This window comes from Perognathus longimembris, chromosome 13, assembly GCF_023159225.1.
Source record: "Perognathus longimembris pacificus isolate PPM17 chromosome 13, ASM2315922v1, whole genome shotgun sequence".
Classification (NCBI taxonomy): domain Eukaryota; kingdom Metazoa; phylum Chordata; class Mammalia; order Rodentia; family Heteromyidae; genus Perognathus; species Perognathus longimembris.
In genome coordinates, this window is record NC_063173.1 from 28,031,673 (window position 1) to 28,052,117 (window position 20,445).

At 37.1% G+C, this 20,445-nt stretch overlaps 2 protein-coding genes across 4 annotated transcripts in view; both read left to right on the forward strand.

The window, feature by feature from the left end:
• The window catches only part of Nell1 (neural EGFL like 1), a 782,009-nt gene that overhangs the window by 537,082 nt on the left and 224,482 nt on the right, over positions 1–20,445 (forward strand). The gene's annotated exons all lie outside the window — the stretch shown is intronic.
• On the forward strand, positions 4,256–5,428 carry LOC125361877 (isocitrate dehydrogenase [NAD] subunit gamma, mitochondrial-like). Its single transcript, XM_048360485.1, has one exon. The coding sequence runs from the start codon at positions 4,256–4,258 to the stop codon at positions 5,426–5,428; it is 1,173 nt and encodes a 390-aa protein (XP_048216442.1).

Consider the following 20,445-nt stretch of genomic DNA (forward strand, 5'->3'; position numbering starts at 1 on the left):
GAGAAGGGATGTGCTTGGTTAGAGGATGTGCTTGGTGATACGCATATGTGGAAATGTCATGATGAAACGCCACTTATGCAATTAAATTCACACAGCTCACATAATAATAAACAAAAATAAATCTGATAGAGAAATCTCCATTCATTATGTTCACAAGTGCTCTTCTTGCCTCAATCTGTTCAAAAAGAAATCCTCTGAACTAGAAAGAAATTGAAGAAATATGTAAGTATCTCATTTATGAATTGTCTTGGAAGGTCACAATCTTGCTACAGAAGGTTTTAGGATGGTATAGTCAAGGCTCTGGGGTTAGAAGGAAGTATAGACAGAGCAGCTCCTGGGCTGTGATTTTGTTTTGTAGGATGATACAAGATGAAGTGCTCCCAATTAACAGTCTTCACCTGCCATTTTTCAAGAAAGGCTGAACTTCCTGCTTAATATCATTTTTGTCATTTGATTATAACTTCTTCTATTTTAGTTAAAAAACATAAACAAAAAATGTGGTCATAAAGTTCACCCTAAACCTATGAACATAGAACCAAGTTACTTGAAGGTATGGTGGGTTTGGGAAACATTAGGGAGAATGATGGAAGGGGTGACTTTGATCAAGAGGCATTGTCTTCATATACTGACATGTTTAGTTAAAACCCCTTTGTAGAACTATTTGCAGTTAACAACAATAATAATTTTACAAAGAAAACAAAAATGCATGAATGATATAGAGTTAATTCTCTACTCATATCTGAATATCTTTTCTTGAATGGGAGAATATTTTCTTTACTAATCAGCAATTGTATATATAAAGCCCTTTGAGTAAAAATGTAGGTAGGCTTTTATCAAGGGCTCTGCTATATACTTGGTATTGTGTAATATTGTTCTCTTTTGGGAGGAAAAAGAGGATATTCCTATATATTTTAAATATAGTTTTTCACAGTTTTCTTCTGTCAGTTCTTTGGTTGTTAGTATTAATGGCATGACAGGTGAGAAGTTACACTAATTGTGCAATAGAGAAAATAGAAAATAAGACTTTACATTCATTCCTTTGGAAACAAAATATGAAACAACACTCATAGTCTGGTACTCTAGGACATCAAATAAGAACTTTCCTAAAGAGAGTGTGTTTTAAAAATATCTGCTTGTATTAAACAGACCTTTTGTATGAAGTGACTGTGGTCCTGAAACTTTATTGCTTATTTCACTCTTTTTTTCTAATGGATACTTTCTCTTTTAAAGTTATACCTTTCAAAGCCTTTTTATTTTTATTTCAAAACCCCTAATGTTTCTCCGCTGCCCCAGGGGTATCCTATAAATCCTTAGATTGCCACTCAGGGCCCTCTGCTTTCTGACCCCAATTTACTTTTCCCCACTTGTCTGTCACTTTTCCTATATAAACCCTTCCTTTCAGCCAAATAGAATTGATTAGGGTATTTCACCAACCTTTTAGTTTTACCTCTCTTTTATAAAACTGTACACTCTCCTCTGCAGTAGCCCTCCCTCGATTGGAGTGAAGTCCCTTTCTAAGCATTAGTATACAGTCTCAGCTGGATCTTTAGCTATCATTTAGCAGCTATATACATTTCACTTAACTATTCCAGGAATGTAAGCTCTTGGAAAGTATAGGGTTTATATTGTTTCATAGCATTCATTTTTTCCCCTGACTCCAAGAAAATCCACATATTTTGCTCACTTGTCTATCAATCATATATTATATATATGTATATATATTCCTACTGTCTACTTCCACTGTAAGTTTCAAAGGAGTTCATAAAGCTTGCAAAAGATGCAAAGATGTCAGACATGTCAGACTGGTGTTCTGGGTCTTTTGTTCCTAAATATCAATTTACATACCTCATTGAAGTATGTCAGTAACTACCCCATTGCTGTTTCCACTATTACCTCATAACAGTATCTTGACAATGTTGTCTTCTCATCCCTTGAGTGTTTTGTTTCTGCTAGAGTCTGTGACATCAATCTGACTGTTCACTCCTATATCCAAGCTCATTTCTTTAGTCATCCTTTTAGAGCATTTCAAATATTAATGATCCCTAGGGTTAGTATCATCATTTTCCTGTACTTTATCTGACTCTGTCTAGCTCAGTACTTTTAGATTTTAGTGGCATGACATATTGCAGTGTTACCATGAGAACTACTCACTTAATCATAAGCATTAAGCTATAAGTACCCAGTGAATGATTTACTTTTCAAATTCATTAGAATTACTCCAACATTACTATCATTTGCATTTCAATATTGTCTATCAGCTTGTGTGTGCCAAGGTAGAACTTGAGTGGGCTGGAGTGAATTCCTCGTAATTCACAAGCCTATTTTATATTTACAGAAAGTGTCCATGATCTAATATTATTGATATGCCATCAAGAGTTGCAACAATTTTGAAATATTATAGTGCATAACTTGTGGATATATAGTTGTAACTTTTTACCCATGGATTCATATTTAATTAAAAGAGAGGGAAAGGAAATATGTTTATGCTTGTGTATATTCACAGCATAGAAATGAGTATGAGATTACTTACTGTTTCAGTGTCCAAAGATAAAGCAAAACAATGATCAAAATGTCATGGACAATAAGACTATTTGTATTAATACTATAAATGCAAAATGATGACATTAGAGTTATCTTATAAATCCTTATTCATATATAATGGTGTTCTTACATTACTGGTAGAAGTCTGAATTTTTAGCTTTCAAATATAGTTCAAAGTATGGTTTTTATACTAGAATAGTCTTATCTAGTTTTCCCTCAAAAATATTTTGATATCATTAAATAGGTTAATCATTTGCTAGTAAAATTTTACTTTTGTGAATATGACCTATAAAACAGTTTAGGAGATTTGCTTTATTTGGCCGTGTGTGTTTGTGATTTCAAATGAATATAATTTGTCATGTGTCATAGCCAAAGAAAAGCTAATATTCTCTGCTTTAGGCTAACACACACACACACACACACACACACACACACACACACATACATATTATCTCGAGCTGGAGAATTCCTTCTTAATCCACACATTAGGCATTATTATGTGGATGTCTTATAGCCTACCATACTTGGCATCCTCTATACAACTTCCATGCTTCCATGGAAGCTTCCATGTTTGGATATCATCATTCATCCAGTCTGCTAAAAAAATTAAGAATAATGTTCAGTGTCACCTATGCTAGTAGTCTACCCCTTTGTAAACACTAAATATTTGGGGAAGCATTTTTTTCTCTTATCCTTGTCTTCAACCCAATATACCTGATCCTCATTCTTATTAGGATCATTTCATAGCCCCCTGCCTCTCAAATTTCAATGTCCATCAAAATTATTAGAACAGATTGTTATGCCTTAATTTCAGAACATCTGATTCAAGAAGTCTAGAGAGAGGCCCAAGAGGTTGAAATGCTGGTGGGGTTTTTTTCTGAGAAAATCTTTACTTCTTTACAAAGGAGAAAATATTTGTATATTTTAATGGTGGGAGTATGTCATCATACGTTTTCCCAAATGTACAGAGTATGGACTTGTCGTGATAATAATGTGTCAGTGTGGCTTTATCACTATGAGCAGATGCACTATTCTTCATGGGATTTTGAAAGTTGGAAGGGTTGTGTTTATGTTGATTCAGGGGCATATGGAAAATGTCTGTACTTGCTCTTCAATTCTGCTGTCATCTTAATGATAGAAAGACAGACAGACAGGTAGGTAGGTAGATAGATTGATCAATCGATATATAAATTTTGTTTTTGTTATCAATACTGGGACTTCAATTCAGGGCCTGGGCATTGTCTCTTAGCTTTTTTGCTTAAGGCTAGTACTCTACCACTGGAACAACACTTATAATTCCACCTTTTGGATGATTAATTGGTGGTAAGAGTCTCATAGGTATTTCTTGCCTGTGCTGGCTTCAAATGACGATTCTCAGATCTTAGTCTCATAAGCAGCTAGGATTACAGTTATGAGCCACTGGCACCTGGATCTAAAATCTATATATTTAAAGCATACACTTTCGTTCTCAGCACCTTTAATGTGCATTATTATAAGCTCCACAATGTTTTTTAATTTTCTATTATATCATACATTACATCTCCTCCTTTCTAGACATCTATCCCACTACAGTAGAATGCCAAACATAGAATACAAGGAGAGATAATTGTGTCACAGAAAAGAATTCCAGGTTTAGAATTCCATCAAAGGAAGCCAGTTGTAAGCTAAAGGAAGAACACAGATTTTCACATAAGGGAAACACATCTTAGTGGTCATGGCACTGAGGATGCTGTCCCTAGCCAGTAGCTCCGTGAAGCCAATTTTCCCATCTTCCATTTTTGGCCATGTTTGGAAAATGTTACATGGCCCTAAGATTTCTGTGAGGACCCTCTACACTAACATAATTAGTAACATAGTTACTCCATCCGCTAAATATGGTGGACGTCACACAGTGGCTATGATTCCTGGAGATGGTGTTGGCCCTGAACTTATGCTGCATGTCCAGACGGTGTTCAGACATGCCTGTGTGCCCGTGGACTTTGAAGTGGTACAAGTGACCTCCGTGTCTTCAGAGGAGGAAGTTCACAATGCCATTCAGGCAGTTCGTCGAAACCGCATCTGTTTGAAGGGTAACATCGAAATGGATCACAACCTGCCACTGGATCACCAATCCCGTAACAATATGCTTCGAGCCACTCTAGATCTCTACGCCAATGTCATCCATTTCAAGAACCTGCCAAGTATAAAGACCCGGCATGAGAACGTAGACATAATAGTTGTTCGAGAAAACACAGAGGGTGAATACAGCAACCTGGAGCATGAAGGGGTGAAAGGAGTAGTAGAGAGCCTGAAGATTATCACCAAGGCCAAGTCCTTGCGCATTGCTGAGCATGCTTTCAAGCTAGCACAGAAGTTGAGGCGCCAAAAAGTAACAGTTGTGCACAAGGCCAACATCATGAAGCTGGGAGATGGACTCTTTCTTCAGTGCTGTGAGGAAGTAGCAACCCGCTATCCTCAGCTCTTCCTTGAAAGTATGGTTGTAGACAATGCTACCATGCAATTGGTATCCCACCCCCAACAGTTTGATGTCATGTTGATGCCCAATCTCTATGGCAACATTATTAACAATATCTGCACAGGGTTGGTAGGAGGGGCTGGAGTGGTACCCGGAGCCAACTATGGCAGCACATGTGCAGTGTTTGAGACGGCTTCCAGGCAATCAGGCAAGAATGTAGCCAATAGGAATTTAGCCAACCCTACCGCCATGCTACTGACAAGTTGCAATATGCTAGATTATCTCACACTCCACCACCATGCCACCTGCATTCGGAATGCAATTTTGAGGTCCATTGAGAACAAAGCTATCCATACGCCAGACATAGGAGGCAAGGGTAGCACATTGGATATCATTCATAGCATCACAAAAAAAATCCCACACATTGGTTAAATGGTCAGTACCTTACAGGTTTTTAACACTCATAGCCCCTCCTGTCCCACTTTTTACCCATCCCCTCCAAAACCTCAACTAGTCTGACCAGTGTGGTCTTCAGAATAAACTAATCTGCTCCAAACCATTAGAAAGAAGTGACTCATGACTTGTTTTTTCTATTAAATTTAAACATCATAAACTTTAGTTGTTTAAATTAGCTAGATATGTTGCATTACAAATGAATTGAGACCCTGCCTTAATATTTTAATTCACAGTTCTCACTTCTGTGTGATATGATACACTAAGTAAATAAGAACATTTTCTTGAGTTGAATCCAGGAATTTGTCCAGAACATCCTACACAGATTTTCTTTATTATCTGGGTCATACAAGTTCAGCACACTGGCTTATAGAGAAATCTGGCTTTTTTCTACAGGTTATTAGTGAGTTAATTAGTATGATCAATTTCACATCTAAAATAAGCATGGTAGCTTTAATAATACATAAGTAACAAAGATCTGAGCTGGTACAGAATGTTTTCATTCCATGCCCAATATCCTACCTATTCCCAACTGTGTTGTTTATGACCTTTTTGTTAGTAGTTTTCTCTGGTGGTATCTTTTCATGGTCTGCTACTCTAGCTTTTATCTTTTTTTCTCATGTTTCTTAAAAATATTAATTGTACTAGGTTTTATTTTGACATGTCTTATGTGAATTCATTTACTTTGATCATACCCAACCTCATCATTTCTTCCCTTTCCCCAACCAACTCAAGAAGGTTTACTCTTTCATTTTTACACATATGCATAAAGCACTTTGCCATATTCACTTTTCATCCTCCTGAAAAATATGAATTTTGAATTCTGAATATCCTTTAGTTAGACTCAAGAGTTTAGAAGTATGTCAAATGTCTCTGCAGCTTTGGGGTCCTTAATAGAACAATGGGTTGCAAACTCCATTGATGTTCAGCAATTAGAAGTTTTCAGACTTTTTTTAAAGATTATAAAAGAAGGGAAAGTCCTAAGGTAATTTAAATATTTACCATCACTTGCCTATATTTTATTCACTGTAGTTTTTTTAATTTTATTTTAATTGTCAAGGTGATGTACAGAGGGGTCAGAGATAGGCAAACAAAAAAAACTTATTACTTGGAAATTATTATTCAAGGAGAAACTTAAAGACAATGTTTATAAAATATTACAATATTTTTGTCATCAGATATGCCTGAAGACAGAAGTAAAATCAAGGAGTAGTGGATTCCTCATTTTGGAAGCTTTTACATTTCACCTATAAACTCTGCATGGTTTATGTACCACAAGTTAATGATATTTGTGTTGGACCTATGAACTCCAAAAGGTGCTGACTTAATTTGATTACTTTGTGATCACCTATCCTGATTGTGGAAGGAATCTACATTGAGGAAGACTGCCTTCGGTCTTATCTTGAGGTCTTCCTTGAACAAACAATTTGGATATATTCAATCAAAGACAATTATGATAAGACCCTTTATTGGATAAGCAGAGAGAAATTTGGGGTGTTGCTACCCCTATAAGGCATTATTTTCTATATTAGTGTTTGTTTTACAAGTTGGAAACACGAGTGTATTTTAACCTTAAGTTCCCAAATCCCAGTGCACACTAAGCCATAATACCATAACTCACATGTTCTTCATTATGTTCTCTCTTAAATGTGGTCATTTTCAAAATTCTCCTATAGTTTTTGGACCAGATTGCTGTGATAATTAGTACTTAGTGGTAGAATCCTTCATTTATGTTATTGGATTCTTCCACCTAACTATGGATGTGTCTAGGGAAAATACACACATGCAAAGTAATTAATATATATTAGTTGAATTAACAAAAAAATTAATGCAGATGGTGCTGGTAATTTATGCCTGTAATCTTAGTGACTCAATTTGTAGAGATCTTAGGAATTAAGCTCAAAGCCAGAATAGGCAGATAATTCTGTTAGACTCCATCTCCAGGTAACCAGCAAAATACCAGGTTGGAGATATGGCTCAAATCAGTGTTAGCAAAAAAGGGCTGAATGAGAATGTGAGGTCCTGAGTTCAAGCCTCTGTACAAGGACATAAGAGAGAAAAATCTTGTAGTTGACACGGCCTTGCTTTTCTTATCTATGCAGTGAAATAATAACTGTTCCTACCTTGCAAGGTTGTTGGAAAGACTGAGTAAAACACAAGAACCCTCCCCCCCACACACACACACTTAGCTTATAGCACCATGGCTATAACCTGGTAAGTGCCTGGTGAGTTTCCATACTATTATATGGTAGACCCTTGGTAACTGAAGGTATTTGGTTTCGAAGGAGTCTAATGATGAGACAAATCTGAATGCTCAGGATGCCTAGAGATTAGTGCTATACTGGGGATACTTGATCCATATCTCTCAAAATGCTTCTCCATTTCTACTAATGATATGCAACATTTCAACAATCCTAAATTTTTTACTTCATCACATTAAGTGCGCATATTATGTGTCCGTTTTGGCTTAGGATGATTTCCATAACTTTTTTAATTGCTTTTGGAACAGCATTTGCTTTTTTGGAAATACACTTTCACAAAATTCAGGGCAGGAAAACAAACATTCATCAAATTATATGCAAGGATTTGAACATAAGCGAACATAATGTGAGACTGAGAGCTTTTTTGCATCACCTGAGTTGTGCCATGAATGTGCTGGAATTTAAATTTTTGTTTTTGAAATTGTTTTGAATACTTGTCATTTTTTAAATTACCTTTAAGGAGTTGTACAAAGGAGTTGCCATTTTACAAATCAGTTTATGATTACAATGCATCTTGATCAGTGTCACACCTTTCAATATTCTCACCCTCTTTGACCACTTTCCTTAATTCTGTTAGTACATACAATGAATTCTTGACTGCATTCTTTCCCAATTCTTCTCTTCATTCTGCTATCCCTCTTTCCTTGGTTCCTTGCCCCCCTCCAACTTTCCTTGTGCCTATTTGGTTGGGTTTGACTTTGTCTTTCTAAGGAATTATGAGTTTTCCCTAGAATTTTTCATATTTTACTTCATACATTTGTAGATATTTGCATATATCCTAAAGTGTTTACTTATTCTAGCTACTCCAAATGGAGGAAAGCATGCAACCCTATTTCACTGGGTCTGACATATTTCACTTAATATCATTTTTCTAAGTCTTTATTTCCTTAGGAATGGTACAATATTTTTCTTTATAATAGATGAGTAAAATCTCATTGCATATATATACACCACATTTTCTTGATTTATTCACCCAATGAGGGCATCTGGACTGATTTCATATCTTAGATATGGTGAATAGTGCTACAATGAGCATAGTTGTACTGGTGGCTTTACTGTAGCCTTACCTGTGATTTAGTGGATAAATCTCCAGGAGTAGAATTGCTGTGTTACAGGGCTAATGACTTAGAGACTTCTCAGTGGAAAAAGTAGAAATAGTAAATAGACACATGAAGAAATCCTTAATGCCTATGGCTATAAAGGAAATGCAAGTCAAAACAATACTGAGATTCTACCTTATCCCATATAGAATAGCCATGATCAAGGAAACCAACAATAACAAATCCTACTGAGAATGTGGCCAAAGGAGAACTCTAATACTCTGTTAGTGGGAATGTAAGCTTGTGGGTCCACTTTGGAAAACACTATCATTTTTGATTACACATGATCAAAACCACATTACTATAACCATTAGTAGGATAGGTTTAATATATTCATTATCACTCTTGTATCTTCTAAAAAGTAATCTTAAAGACAATTGAATGAATTATATTGTTATGTAATTCACTCAGTAATAGTCATTTAATAATATTAATATTTGTGCCATGTATATCCATATACCATAGATTTACTAGTTTGTAACAGACTTTCAGCTAGGGAAGAAAGTCATCTTATTCAAGTCCTGTATTCTCTCTCCTTTTTATTTCTTGAATCCAGCAATCTCTTTCCCCACCCCTCTCTGGTACTTCCTTTCTCATTAAACTTTCTCATCTTTAGAAACTTTTGGACTTCTCTTAATGTGAGTAGGTGTTCTGTCACTTGTGTCCTAACTGTAGTTCAGTCCTCTTTAATCTATTTTCTCTAATGCACCCAGCATGCTCTTTCTAAAAAGCAATAGAATCATGTCACTTCCCAACTTAAAACTCCTCATTCAGTGATTTCTCTTTGTCCTTTAAAGAAAGTCAGCTGAACACACACAATACTATACAATACATCCTTGGCAATAGACATGATAGAGCTATTCATCACAAGAATCAGAACCTAGGACAGGGTCAGGCTTTTAGTTCATCTTGATTCTAAGTATTTATGAAAGGAAGGAAGTTAGGCAGGAGCAAATAAATGAAGGGTTATAGTCACAGTTAAGAGTAGGTAACTGGAAAAGCTAATCTTTTGGGGGAAGTGTTTGTGTCTGTCCTTAGTCCATTAAGCTCTCTTTATTTGTAAGTTTGCTCCTTCTCCAAAGACTATTAAAGTCCTCAGGTATAATACAGGTGATTGGCAGGCTATATTTTATTAAGTAAGTTCTGCATTGCATTTATTGGAAAATTTTATCTTAGCTTTTATCAGTTTGCCTTGCTTTTTGCTTCACTCTAGTGTTATTAAGAACAGCAATGGGTTATCTTGTGTTTTTTTTTTTCTAAATTATTTCTGCGCATTAAGATTCTGTTTTGGCTAATGACTTTGCAAATATCACACAAATTCCATAGCTAAGTCAAGGAGCCAAGGCTTCTGAATTCCAGCTGTGCCTTATAGGATTTGTGTTACACTAGAAAAATTCTTTAGCCTAAATCTACTCTCCATTTTGCTTATTTTTGAGATAAAAGTGAATCCCTATTTTCATGGGATTATTATATAAACCAAATGAAATGTTTTGGTCATCTATTGTTGCTTAATAATATATCCCAAAGCTTAGTGGTTTAGAACAATTATTTATGTAGTTAAACAAGTAATTTATGTTAATGGGAATATTGAAATGTATTGAAAGCCACAATGCCCTCACTCATAATACTGGCAATTGAAGTTAATCCTGTTGGTCATGAGCCTCAAATCTCCACATGGCCTTCTGCTATAACTATTTTGGCCTGTTCCCAGCATGATACCTGTTTTTAAGAAGCAACAGATCAAGGCTATAGATCTTTTAAGGCCTAACCATGAAATTTTTTTCCTACTATTTCCATCATTTTCCATTTTTTAAAACTGGCAGTAAAGGTGTGGGAGGCATGGCTCATTTGGTAGAACACTAGCCAATGAGCAAAATTGTCAGAAACTGAGTTCAAGTCCCAGTCTTGGGCCTTAAAAATGATAAATAAAATAAAATAGGCAATAGAATCAGACACTGTCTGAATAAAAACATTCTTTACTGGAGAAACCTGTAGTCTGGGCATACATCAGCTTAAGCATCTTGTTTATTATAGCAACTACCAAGTTGTGTTCATCCAAAATAGAAGCAAATGATGAGTGTTGCTGCAGAAGGGAGAAAATTTCATGTATATCCAAATAAAAAGTATTTTTTCTTCATATTCTCCAGAAAAAGATTTATTTTAAATTCATTTCCTTATAAATGTTCTCTCAGTTTCTCTGTCCAGTGTGCTCGCAGGTCTATTGTTTTGAACAAGAAGAAACTACTTAGGGGAAGAAAACCACATTATTTATATTAGATTGGTATTTTCTATGAAAATATGGCTTAGTGTAAAGAATGCTTGCCTTGTATACATGAAGCCCTGGGTTTTATTCTCCAGCACCACATATATAGAAAATGGCCAGAAATGGCACTGTGGCAGAGTGCTAGCATTGAGCAAAAAGAAGACAGTGCTTAAGCCCTGAGTCCAAGGCCCAGGACTGGCAAAACAAAAAACACAAAAAAACACAAAAAACAAAAACAAAAAAACCACAACACAATAATAATAAAATAAATGGGCCTGGGGATATGGCCTAGTGGTAGAGTGCTTGCCCCAAATACATGAAGACCTGGGTTCGATTCCTCAGCACTACATATATAGAAGAAAGCCAGAAGTGGCTCTGTGGCTCAAGTGGTAGAGTGCTAGCCTTGAGCAAAAAGAAGCCAGGGACAGTGCTCAGGCCCTGAGTTCAAGCCCCAGGCCTGGCAAAAAATAAAAATAAATAAATAAATAAAACAAAACTAAAAGAAGGACAAAAACACCTCTCTACAAAGAATTACTAAGGGGAGTATAATCTCACCAGTCATAAATATGAATGGCATTTAATTAGCTAGATTGTGGTGATTTTTTCACAGTGCATTTGTATATCAAATAAGTTACATACTTTGACTATATACAATTTCAGTTATCAATAATACCTCAAAGAGGCCAAAATGCAAATGCTGAGATCTACAAAAATGACAAGAAAAACAACTTAGCTCCAGATATGACAGCATAATGTCTATAGCCCCAGCTTATGGGGGGTGGGGGTGGAGGGGCTCTGTCTCAAAAAGTAACAACAACGCAAAACCCAGCTTGGGAAAGAGGTGAAAAGGATTGTAGTCTGGGCTTGCCCATACATACAATTGTGATACCCTATCTGAAAATAATAGGGCAAGGATGTGGGTCATACAGTAGAGCACTTGTCTAACAAACATGAGGCCCAAGTTTAAACCTTAGTACTCAGAAAAATAAATTCAAAACAGACAAACTAAAACAAAAATGAATAAAAACTAAAAACAATACATTTCAGTACTTGGTTACATTAAACTTACAAATGTATACCTGTTAGATAAAACAGAGGAATTTGTCCTAAGATATAGTCTTGTTCTTGAGCCTTCACCTAAGAAAGATACAAAATGTTTTATGTCAAACACCTTAGGCAGATGAGATGATGAATTATCGGAAATCTTAGAGATCTTGAAAAGCAGCTGCACTGGAGAAGACTCAGCTCAATATTCTAGTGAGTAGATTAAGTGGTATTATTTCATTATCTCCTATCCAAGCCAAAGTAGTATTCCCAATTAATCTATTATTTAGCATAGTCTATTAATAATGAATATATCACACAGCTTGTAATATTTTACAACTCAAATTTTCTACCCAGATCCCACTCCACTCAATACACTCCTCAGAGTTATTCCACTTTTCTCAAAACATTTTTATTTAGAACTTTTGAGGACATATTTTGCTTATACTTATATTTATGTTCTTATGTAAGCATTATTTTGAAAGTGCAGCATTCATAGGGAAGGATAAGGTAATTTTGAAATCATTGCATTGACATTCATAGCAGCAAGGTGGAAAGTCAGTTTCTGGATGTATAGGTAGTATTACAAAAGAAATGCAGAGGAAACTCATTTTTGTGTGTGCTGGTACTGCGGCTTGAACTCAGATCCTGGAGCTCTTGCTTAGCTTTTACACTTAGGCCTGGAACTTCAAGTCATACCTCCATACTTTCTATACCTCCATACCCTCTTACTGATTAATTGGGGATAAGAATCTCAGATTTATCTGCAAAGGCAGGCTTTGAATGTTGAATCCTCAAAGCTCAACTTCCTGAATAGCTAGGATTATAGGCTTGAGTCACTGGTACCTAGCTGCAGAGGAATTTCTAGAGAGATTATATTTGACTACTTAATACTGTGTATGGCTGCAGCATACTTATGGAATTTCATCTATCTTTGACATCTCAAATTTATAAAAGATGCAACGTCTATGGGAAAATGTACAATGTACTAAAAAATGAACGTTGTGCACAGCTTCAAAAAGAGATGTTGGATCACTTGATGTATAAACACTGTTTTCTCTAGGCTAGGAAAAGTCTCTAGGATTGATCCTTTCTAAAGTATTCAAGTTGTGATGGAATTAAGCCATTCATTATTGCCAGAAGCAAGAGTCTTGCACACAGTGATCCCATCCATTCAGTCTTTCACTTGCCCCTCATCATTGTTTTTCCTCTGTTGAGTATTGTACTTGTTTTGAGCAGCAAACTGTGCAAGTCCTAAGGAAATATTTTGTGTATGGGAACCTCCAAGGCTGTGAGAATCAACAGTAATTAAGCAATGAGTAACAGAAAGTAATACGTATTACCATAGAGACTTTAGCGGGGAACAGTGACAGAACAGAAGAGAACAAAGGAAATCAGAGGAATCTCTCAGAGTAAATCATGCCTTAGATGAGCCTTAAAACCATTTACTGCTCAAGATAAGGAAGGTGGGGAATGAGAAGGGAGAGGGAGATGAGAAGTCTTTCTAAGAGAGTACAAGGCCCTAATGGTGGCTATTGTCTGTCCATTATCTGATGTTCAAAGCTTTTACATTTTCCCCTATGATTTCAAGTTCACACCCTGTAATTATTGTTGAATTAATTTTATCTACTAGAGTTTATTCATGGGGTGAGATTTTTAAGTTTTAAGGAGAACAGCTGATTTTTCCCCTATTTCTCTTTCAATAATGAACTCTTCACATTGATTCATTAATCTTATTCATTGTAGTTTTTTCTCTTAATTTATGTGATTTGGAAGATTATTTTCTTTAAGCTACTTGTCAACACAATTGCTGCTTTTTTATTCTTTTCCATCTTTGTCTCTCAATGTCAGCTTTCTTGTGAGCATGCTTATTATTTTTTTCTCTTCCCAGAGCATTGCCTATGTCCCCCTCCTCTTCCCACATGCCTCTGTGGGGGTGCAACAGCTCACCCATTCTTTCCTTATATTGTGCTCAGCTACAGGGTGAGCTCCTAGCTCTGGTGCTGTTTTGACCCTTCACTCCCAAGAATAACTCTGGCATTTCACTTGAAATCTTATCCATTGCTCTCCTCAGTTGTGACTTTTGCACCACTAGTAAAATCTGGTGCTGATTACCCTGAGAAGCTACCAACATCTAATGTCTCTGGTAGCTGTGGCTTTTTTCTTTCCTGTGGTATTAAAAGGATTCTTGCCATCTGGTCCTCTGGTGTTCTTGGAACATTTCCAAAACATTCCCCCACACTTACCAGGTTTGAGAAAATTAACATCAGTTGCAGCATTTCCAATGATAATGACTGTGTCACACTTCTACTTGATACTTTTTCTCTTCCAAGTCTCAGGAAGGCACCTTTTTCCACAAGGATTGACAAAACTTTCCATTTCCTTGTAGGAGATTGTATTGTTTCTGGTTACAATAGCCCAGATGCCTACAACTGAAGGTAGTAGCTTTACTTGACCATGGGTATAGTTTTTATCCAGATTGGCAGATTTTTTTTTTTACAGTCTCCTTTGGGATTTCAGTGGAAAACAACTTAAAATGCACAGGAGGAGGAGAATACTTCTGCCCAGGAACCCTGCTGAGCTGTTAGCAGTCTATGGGAAGTCATCTATTTAAACAGAAATAAACATGCCTTGGAAAGCCAGGAGACTATTTTCAGCTTTATTAAGCTATTTTCAGCTTTATTAAGAAATCTGTGTTTAATTTTCTGGCATTGCCAGGCCTGGTGAGCTTTTCTCTATGTGTAGATCAATTAGAACACTTGATGGGAATGCAGACTTTGTTCTCCTTACAGCATTGCAGTGCTTGTTGGAGGACAGTAAAGAACCTGGAAGACTTCAAGTATCTAGTGAGAAACTTCAGCTTATTTGGATTTTCACAGGGAATGGAATTTGTGGTCAGATACTGCCTATACCTGGGTCCCCTAATGCATATGACTATTCATATGAAAGTCATGATTGTGTCCAAAATTAAACTTGAAAGACACCCTAAATGAAAGATGAGTTCCATTATCTTGGCCCCCTTCTTTTTAATGCCAGTACTAGGGCTTGAACTTGGGGCCTAAATAACTTTCTGGGCACTTTTTTCTAATAGTTGTGCATATATTGTACCTCTAGCTCTATACTGGCTTCTATTTTAAAATTCCATGCAGATACCCCCCCACCTGTTTAAGTCTGCACACAGTACCTGTGTTATCCAGGTAACCTGGAAGAGTTGCCTCCCCCTTCTCTGAGCTCACATCCAATCTACTTGGCCATACCTCCTGCCTTTCCCTACATAATCCAGCTCAACTTGAGTCCCTGGTGTCTTTCCTTTGCTCTTACTCTCTCTTGCTCCCTTTCTCTTTCCTTTTATTACTGTCTCTTGTTCTTTCTCTCTTTCCTTTTCTTTTTTTCTTCTTCCTTCCCCTCTGTCTCCATGTGCCTTCATTTTGTGTGGCCTGGGAAGTTTGCTCTCCCCCCAATAAACTCTTCTCTGCCTGAACCATGTGGCAGGTTTCCTTTCTGGCGAACCTTATACACAAGGTAAGGAAACTATTTCCTATTTAGTTATCTTCAAAGATCCTGTTGTCTGTAACAAAGCCAAAGCATACAAGTTATAAGTTATAGCCAAAGTATAAGATATAATTCATGTGCTAACTAGACATGTTTTCTCCTCCTACTAAAAGTGAAACACTAAGTGTCTACTTGTTCTAACACTATGTCTTAAGCTGTGAGAAAGAAAAGACCCGGATAAGACATTGGCCTTTAAGATGTTTATCATCTTAAAGAAAAAATGTTTATCATCTAGAAGAAAATATTATTCTAACAGTTGTTAGTCTAGAAAACAAAGATATATATTTGTTGGTGAAATATATTCCTTAAGATATCTTGCAAATTGCTATTATGTGAAGGCTGAATACATTCCAGAAAAGTGTTCATTTTATGATGTATGCTTTTCTCCTGTTGCTATGGTTTTCTCTATCATGGACAAAATTGAAGCATCTATTTATTGTTCTAGCAAATTTGGAAAGCATTTTGCAAAGTCAATTTTTCTCAAAGAAGTAGTATCTGGGTCAATTCAGTGTTGGAAAAACTGTTACTATGGCCTCCCACTAGGTTTTCTCTTTGGCTTGTTTAGGTCACTAAGCAATATTGATTCTCTTTTCATTGAAACTTTTCAGGAGCTGGATCTATTAAAATAGATAAATGAAAAACAACAGCAAACACAAACAAAACAAAACAAAGAAAAACTAGAGGGGTACTATATGTTAGCATTTCCCTAGCCTCAGGTCCTCAGCTCCTCCCACTAGCCCCCAGATCCACCCATACCTAATGAGCCACTCCTACTCACTACCTACCCACTTCCCCTTTACCCACGAGAGAGAAGCTGCCACCTGGATAAGGTGCAGATACCACGTAGCTTCCTCTCCTGTGAGAACTATGGCCCCACTAATAAACCTTCTTATGAACCTTCTCCTGTCTGTGATTATCTCCGCATGATCCTCTGGGATGGCCAAGACCTATGCTTTCATTGGTGCCAAACCCAGGATAGGCTCACTGGTGGATTTGCTTCCCCATTTCTGGGGGGGGTCCAAGCTGCCCCCCGGGACCTATTCTGCTGTCCTAAGCCCACCCAGAGGACCACTGAGGTAACTTCTCCTGACTGAGCGCTCTACTTCCATCCACCACGACAACGACAGATTTGAACCTCCAACCAGGGTGAGTGACCATTAGCCTGGAGCTTGAATTTTCCATAAGGCCACTGGGCCACCGTAAATCTTGGCTCCAAGTTCCGAGCTCCACTCTGAGGGAAGGCCACCGGGCCACTGACCTTAAGCCACTGGGCTAGGTCAAGAGGATCAGCAATTGTGGGTGTTTGGGGTCAACTGATCTCTAGTTCAGCTCTACTGGTCACTCATCAAGTGGGGAATAGTCTAAAATGCTTCAGGAAAGCTGCTCAAGTTTGAGCCCAATCTTACAAATTTGGAATATTTTACAGGACTTACATAACTTCCATGAGCGCTTGGGCAGAGGGAGTTCTTTCTTTCTCTCTCTCTCTCTCTCTCTCTCTCTCTCTCTCTCTCTCTCTCTCTCTCTCTTTCTGCCTCTCTAAACTCTGCCTGCCTGCCTGCCTGCCTGCGATAGGATGGGCTGGTACTAGCTTCCAAAGGTACCAATATTTGTTTAACATCTGCTTTGAAAGACACAAAGAAAGGTTTTCTGTTCTTGTTGTTGATGTTTGTTAAGCTTGGAAATTCGGTTAAATTCTGCTTGTTGTTGGCTAAATCCTAAGTTTATTCTAGCATTGACCATGTGGTAAACAATAGAATTGATTTTAGCAAGTACCATCTTAAATGGAGTCAATTTAAACTTGCCCTTTCAAAATTAATCAGAGCCGGGAGATCAAGGGGAATAGTTGTTTACCCACCAAATGTCCATACTTGTCCTTTTTTTCATCTGGACAGAAACTTGCATTCTTGCCCTTGTTACTTGCTATTTGAATATATATGTGTATATATATATATATGCATATGTACATGTATATGTACATATGTATATGTATATGTATATATATGTATATGTATATGTATATGTATATATATATATAGACACATATATATATGCCTCTGACTGGTTACTCCCAACCAGTCCACTATCCCTAAACACTTCCTTCCTGCCCCCAGTCCAGTTATTCCTCCTTCCTTGTAACGGGCCACAGTTGGGGTTCCAAATGGAACTTTTCTGGCTTGTGCCCAGGGTATGTTCTCCCATGTCACTCATGTTAACTTGTCAGCCTTTTGCCTGACCTTTTCAAGAGTCTCTTTTGACAGGATAATATCCCTCACACAGGAAGCCACCTGGGAACTTGCAGTTCAAGGCCGTCCTCTTACTACACTGCTCTGCCCAGTGCAAATCTGGATCCTGAAGACCCCAGACCCAGGGACTCTTTGATGTGCCCAAGCTGCAGGAGGTAGCCAGAGGAGACCATGACACCCATTGGCCCTGATAACCATTCTTGTGGAAATGATGAGGACTTTTACCAACCAAACTGTCAAATACTTCTCGGACAGTACCAGGCCAAATGACGAATCAGGGACCCCTGACTACTTCGCCCTTTTACAGCATGAAGTAGCTCCAGAAGAAACAACCTTCATCCATACTCCTGGGCCTGGTACCCCTCCTCTGTTATTAATAAACAACAAATGGGGGAATGTTAGCATTTCCCTAGCCTCAGGTCCTCAGCTCCTCCCACTATCCCCCAGATCCACCCATACCTAATGAACCACTCCTACTCACTACCTACCTACTTCCCCTTTACCCACAAGAGAGAAGCTGCCACCTGGATAAGGTGCAGACGCCATGTAGCTCCCTCTCCCGTAAGAACTATGGCGCCACTAATACACCTCCTTATGAACCTACTTCTCCTGTCTGTGATTATCCCCGCATGGTCCTCTGGGATGGCCAAGTCCTTTGCTTTCACTATTATCCTAGCTATTCAGAAGGCTAAATCTCAAGGATGGAGGCTCAAAGATAGCTTGGGCAACAATTCTTAGGTGCAATTAGCCATCAAGAAACTGGATTTGCAGGCATCAGTCAAGAGGTAGAGTATCAATTGTGAGTGAAAAAGCCAAGCAAGAGCCTGAGACTCTTAGTTCAAGCCTCAGTAACAGCACAAAAGTAAAACAAAGTTATCCTAAACCAACAAACCAATTAAAAATCATCAGCATAAAATGTTCCAATTTATTCAGCTTATGTATGATTGATTTTTGTGCAATATAAAATTTTGCTCATAGTAGATGCTATCTTAATGTGTTTGTGCTACTGTAGTAAAATACCTTGGACTGGGTAATTTGTGAAGAACAGAGATGTATAGTTTTTTGATGATATAGTTTTAAAGGCATTTAAAGTAATGGGAGACTCTGTGTCTAGTGCAGTTCCAATGTCTGCTTGCTTGTCAATCTTAATACTGTATCCTCTGGAGGGAATGTGTACCCTTTCATGGTACACATTAGAAGGGCACCAAACATTCATTTCTGTCTTAAGCCCTTTTATAAGAGTACCAGTTCCATTCATGAGAGTAGAACACTCATAATCATTTCCCAATGGCCACACCCCTTACTATCATTGCATTAGGATTATATTTCAATGTGAATTATTTGAGGAGACACCATTGCTAAACCTTTAGCAGATATACATTTAATGTCTAAGCTAACACCACTCATTAGTCACTACTTGATATTATAAGGAGATTAAAACATACCAAAAACCTATAAATTGATACTGTTTAATAAAAAAGTACAATAGTGACAAGCTCTCCAAGTACCTTTATGTATTGTTTCCATTTGTATCTATATTTATGCATGGTACTATAATTATCTTCATTTTAAAAGTAAGAAAGGTTTAGATAATAGAATTAAGTTACTTAAGCCAAGGTTATTTTTGAATCACCAGTCCATTCCCTTCTCCGTATATGACACAGAAGTGGTACAATGGGAAAGTCTTGGAATGGCTTTAAGGAGGCTTTAGTGATAGTTCCTATGGCTAAACTAACTTTTTGTGATCTTGGCTTTTCTAATCTGAAATTTTGAAAATATTTTTAAGTGCAAAAATCTATTGCCCTTATTTCTTTGCTAATTTAGAACTCTTGTTTTCTTCTCAGTTTACAATTGTGTATCCTGCTTTCCCATTCTCCCCCGCCATGTTACACTTACTGCTTTTTAAAAATCATACATTACATTGAAATAATTCCAAGTCATCATCTTACTCTATATTTGCTGCATCCTCTTCTCTGGGGTATAAGCTCCAAAGAGTATAGAAATCTTTGTTCCTTATTTCATATTCCACCAGGATATAACAACACTGAGGAAGTTCCAAGTAAATATAGACCGTACATTTTTTTAAAGGGACCTGGGGTAGAAAAAGGAGATATTAAGTGATATTTTTAACATAGAACATGGTGTAAGCAGGAACAAGAAGACATTAGGTGCACTGTTCATAGAAGGACTTCGATTTGAGTGAAGAAGTGCAAAAGAAGATGCCGCAATGGGCAGGGTGCATAATCAAGACAGTATTCAATATTACATAAACATCCAGAATTTTATCTTTAAGAACCAAAAATTGGTGTGACAGTGTTTGGTTGGAAGAAACTACCCTGAGGTTTTATAGAATTTGGAAGTAAATCTTAGCTTTATGTCCCAATATATGGTATGGCTTTCTTGGGAAATGACAGCAGTCATCAGAGGAATAAGAATTGTTATGATACCCTTAGTTCAGTGAGAAAAATGTACACATGCAGATGTGTTATTCCTTATTTATGGTAATTGAATTTTAAATTTAATTTAGCAGTAA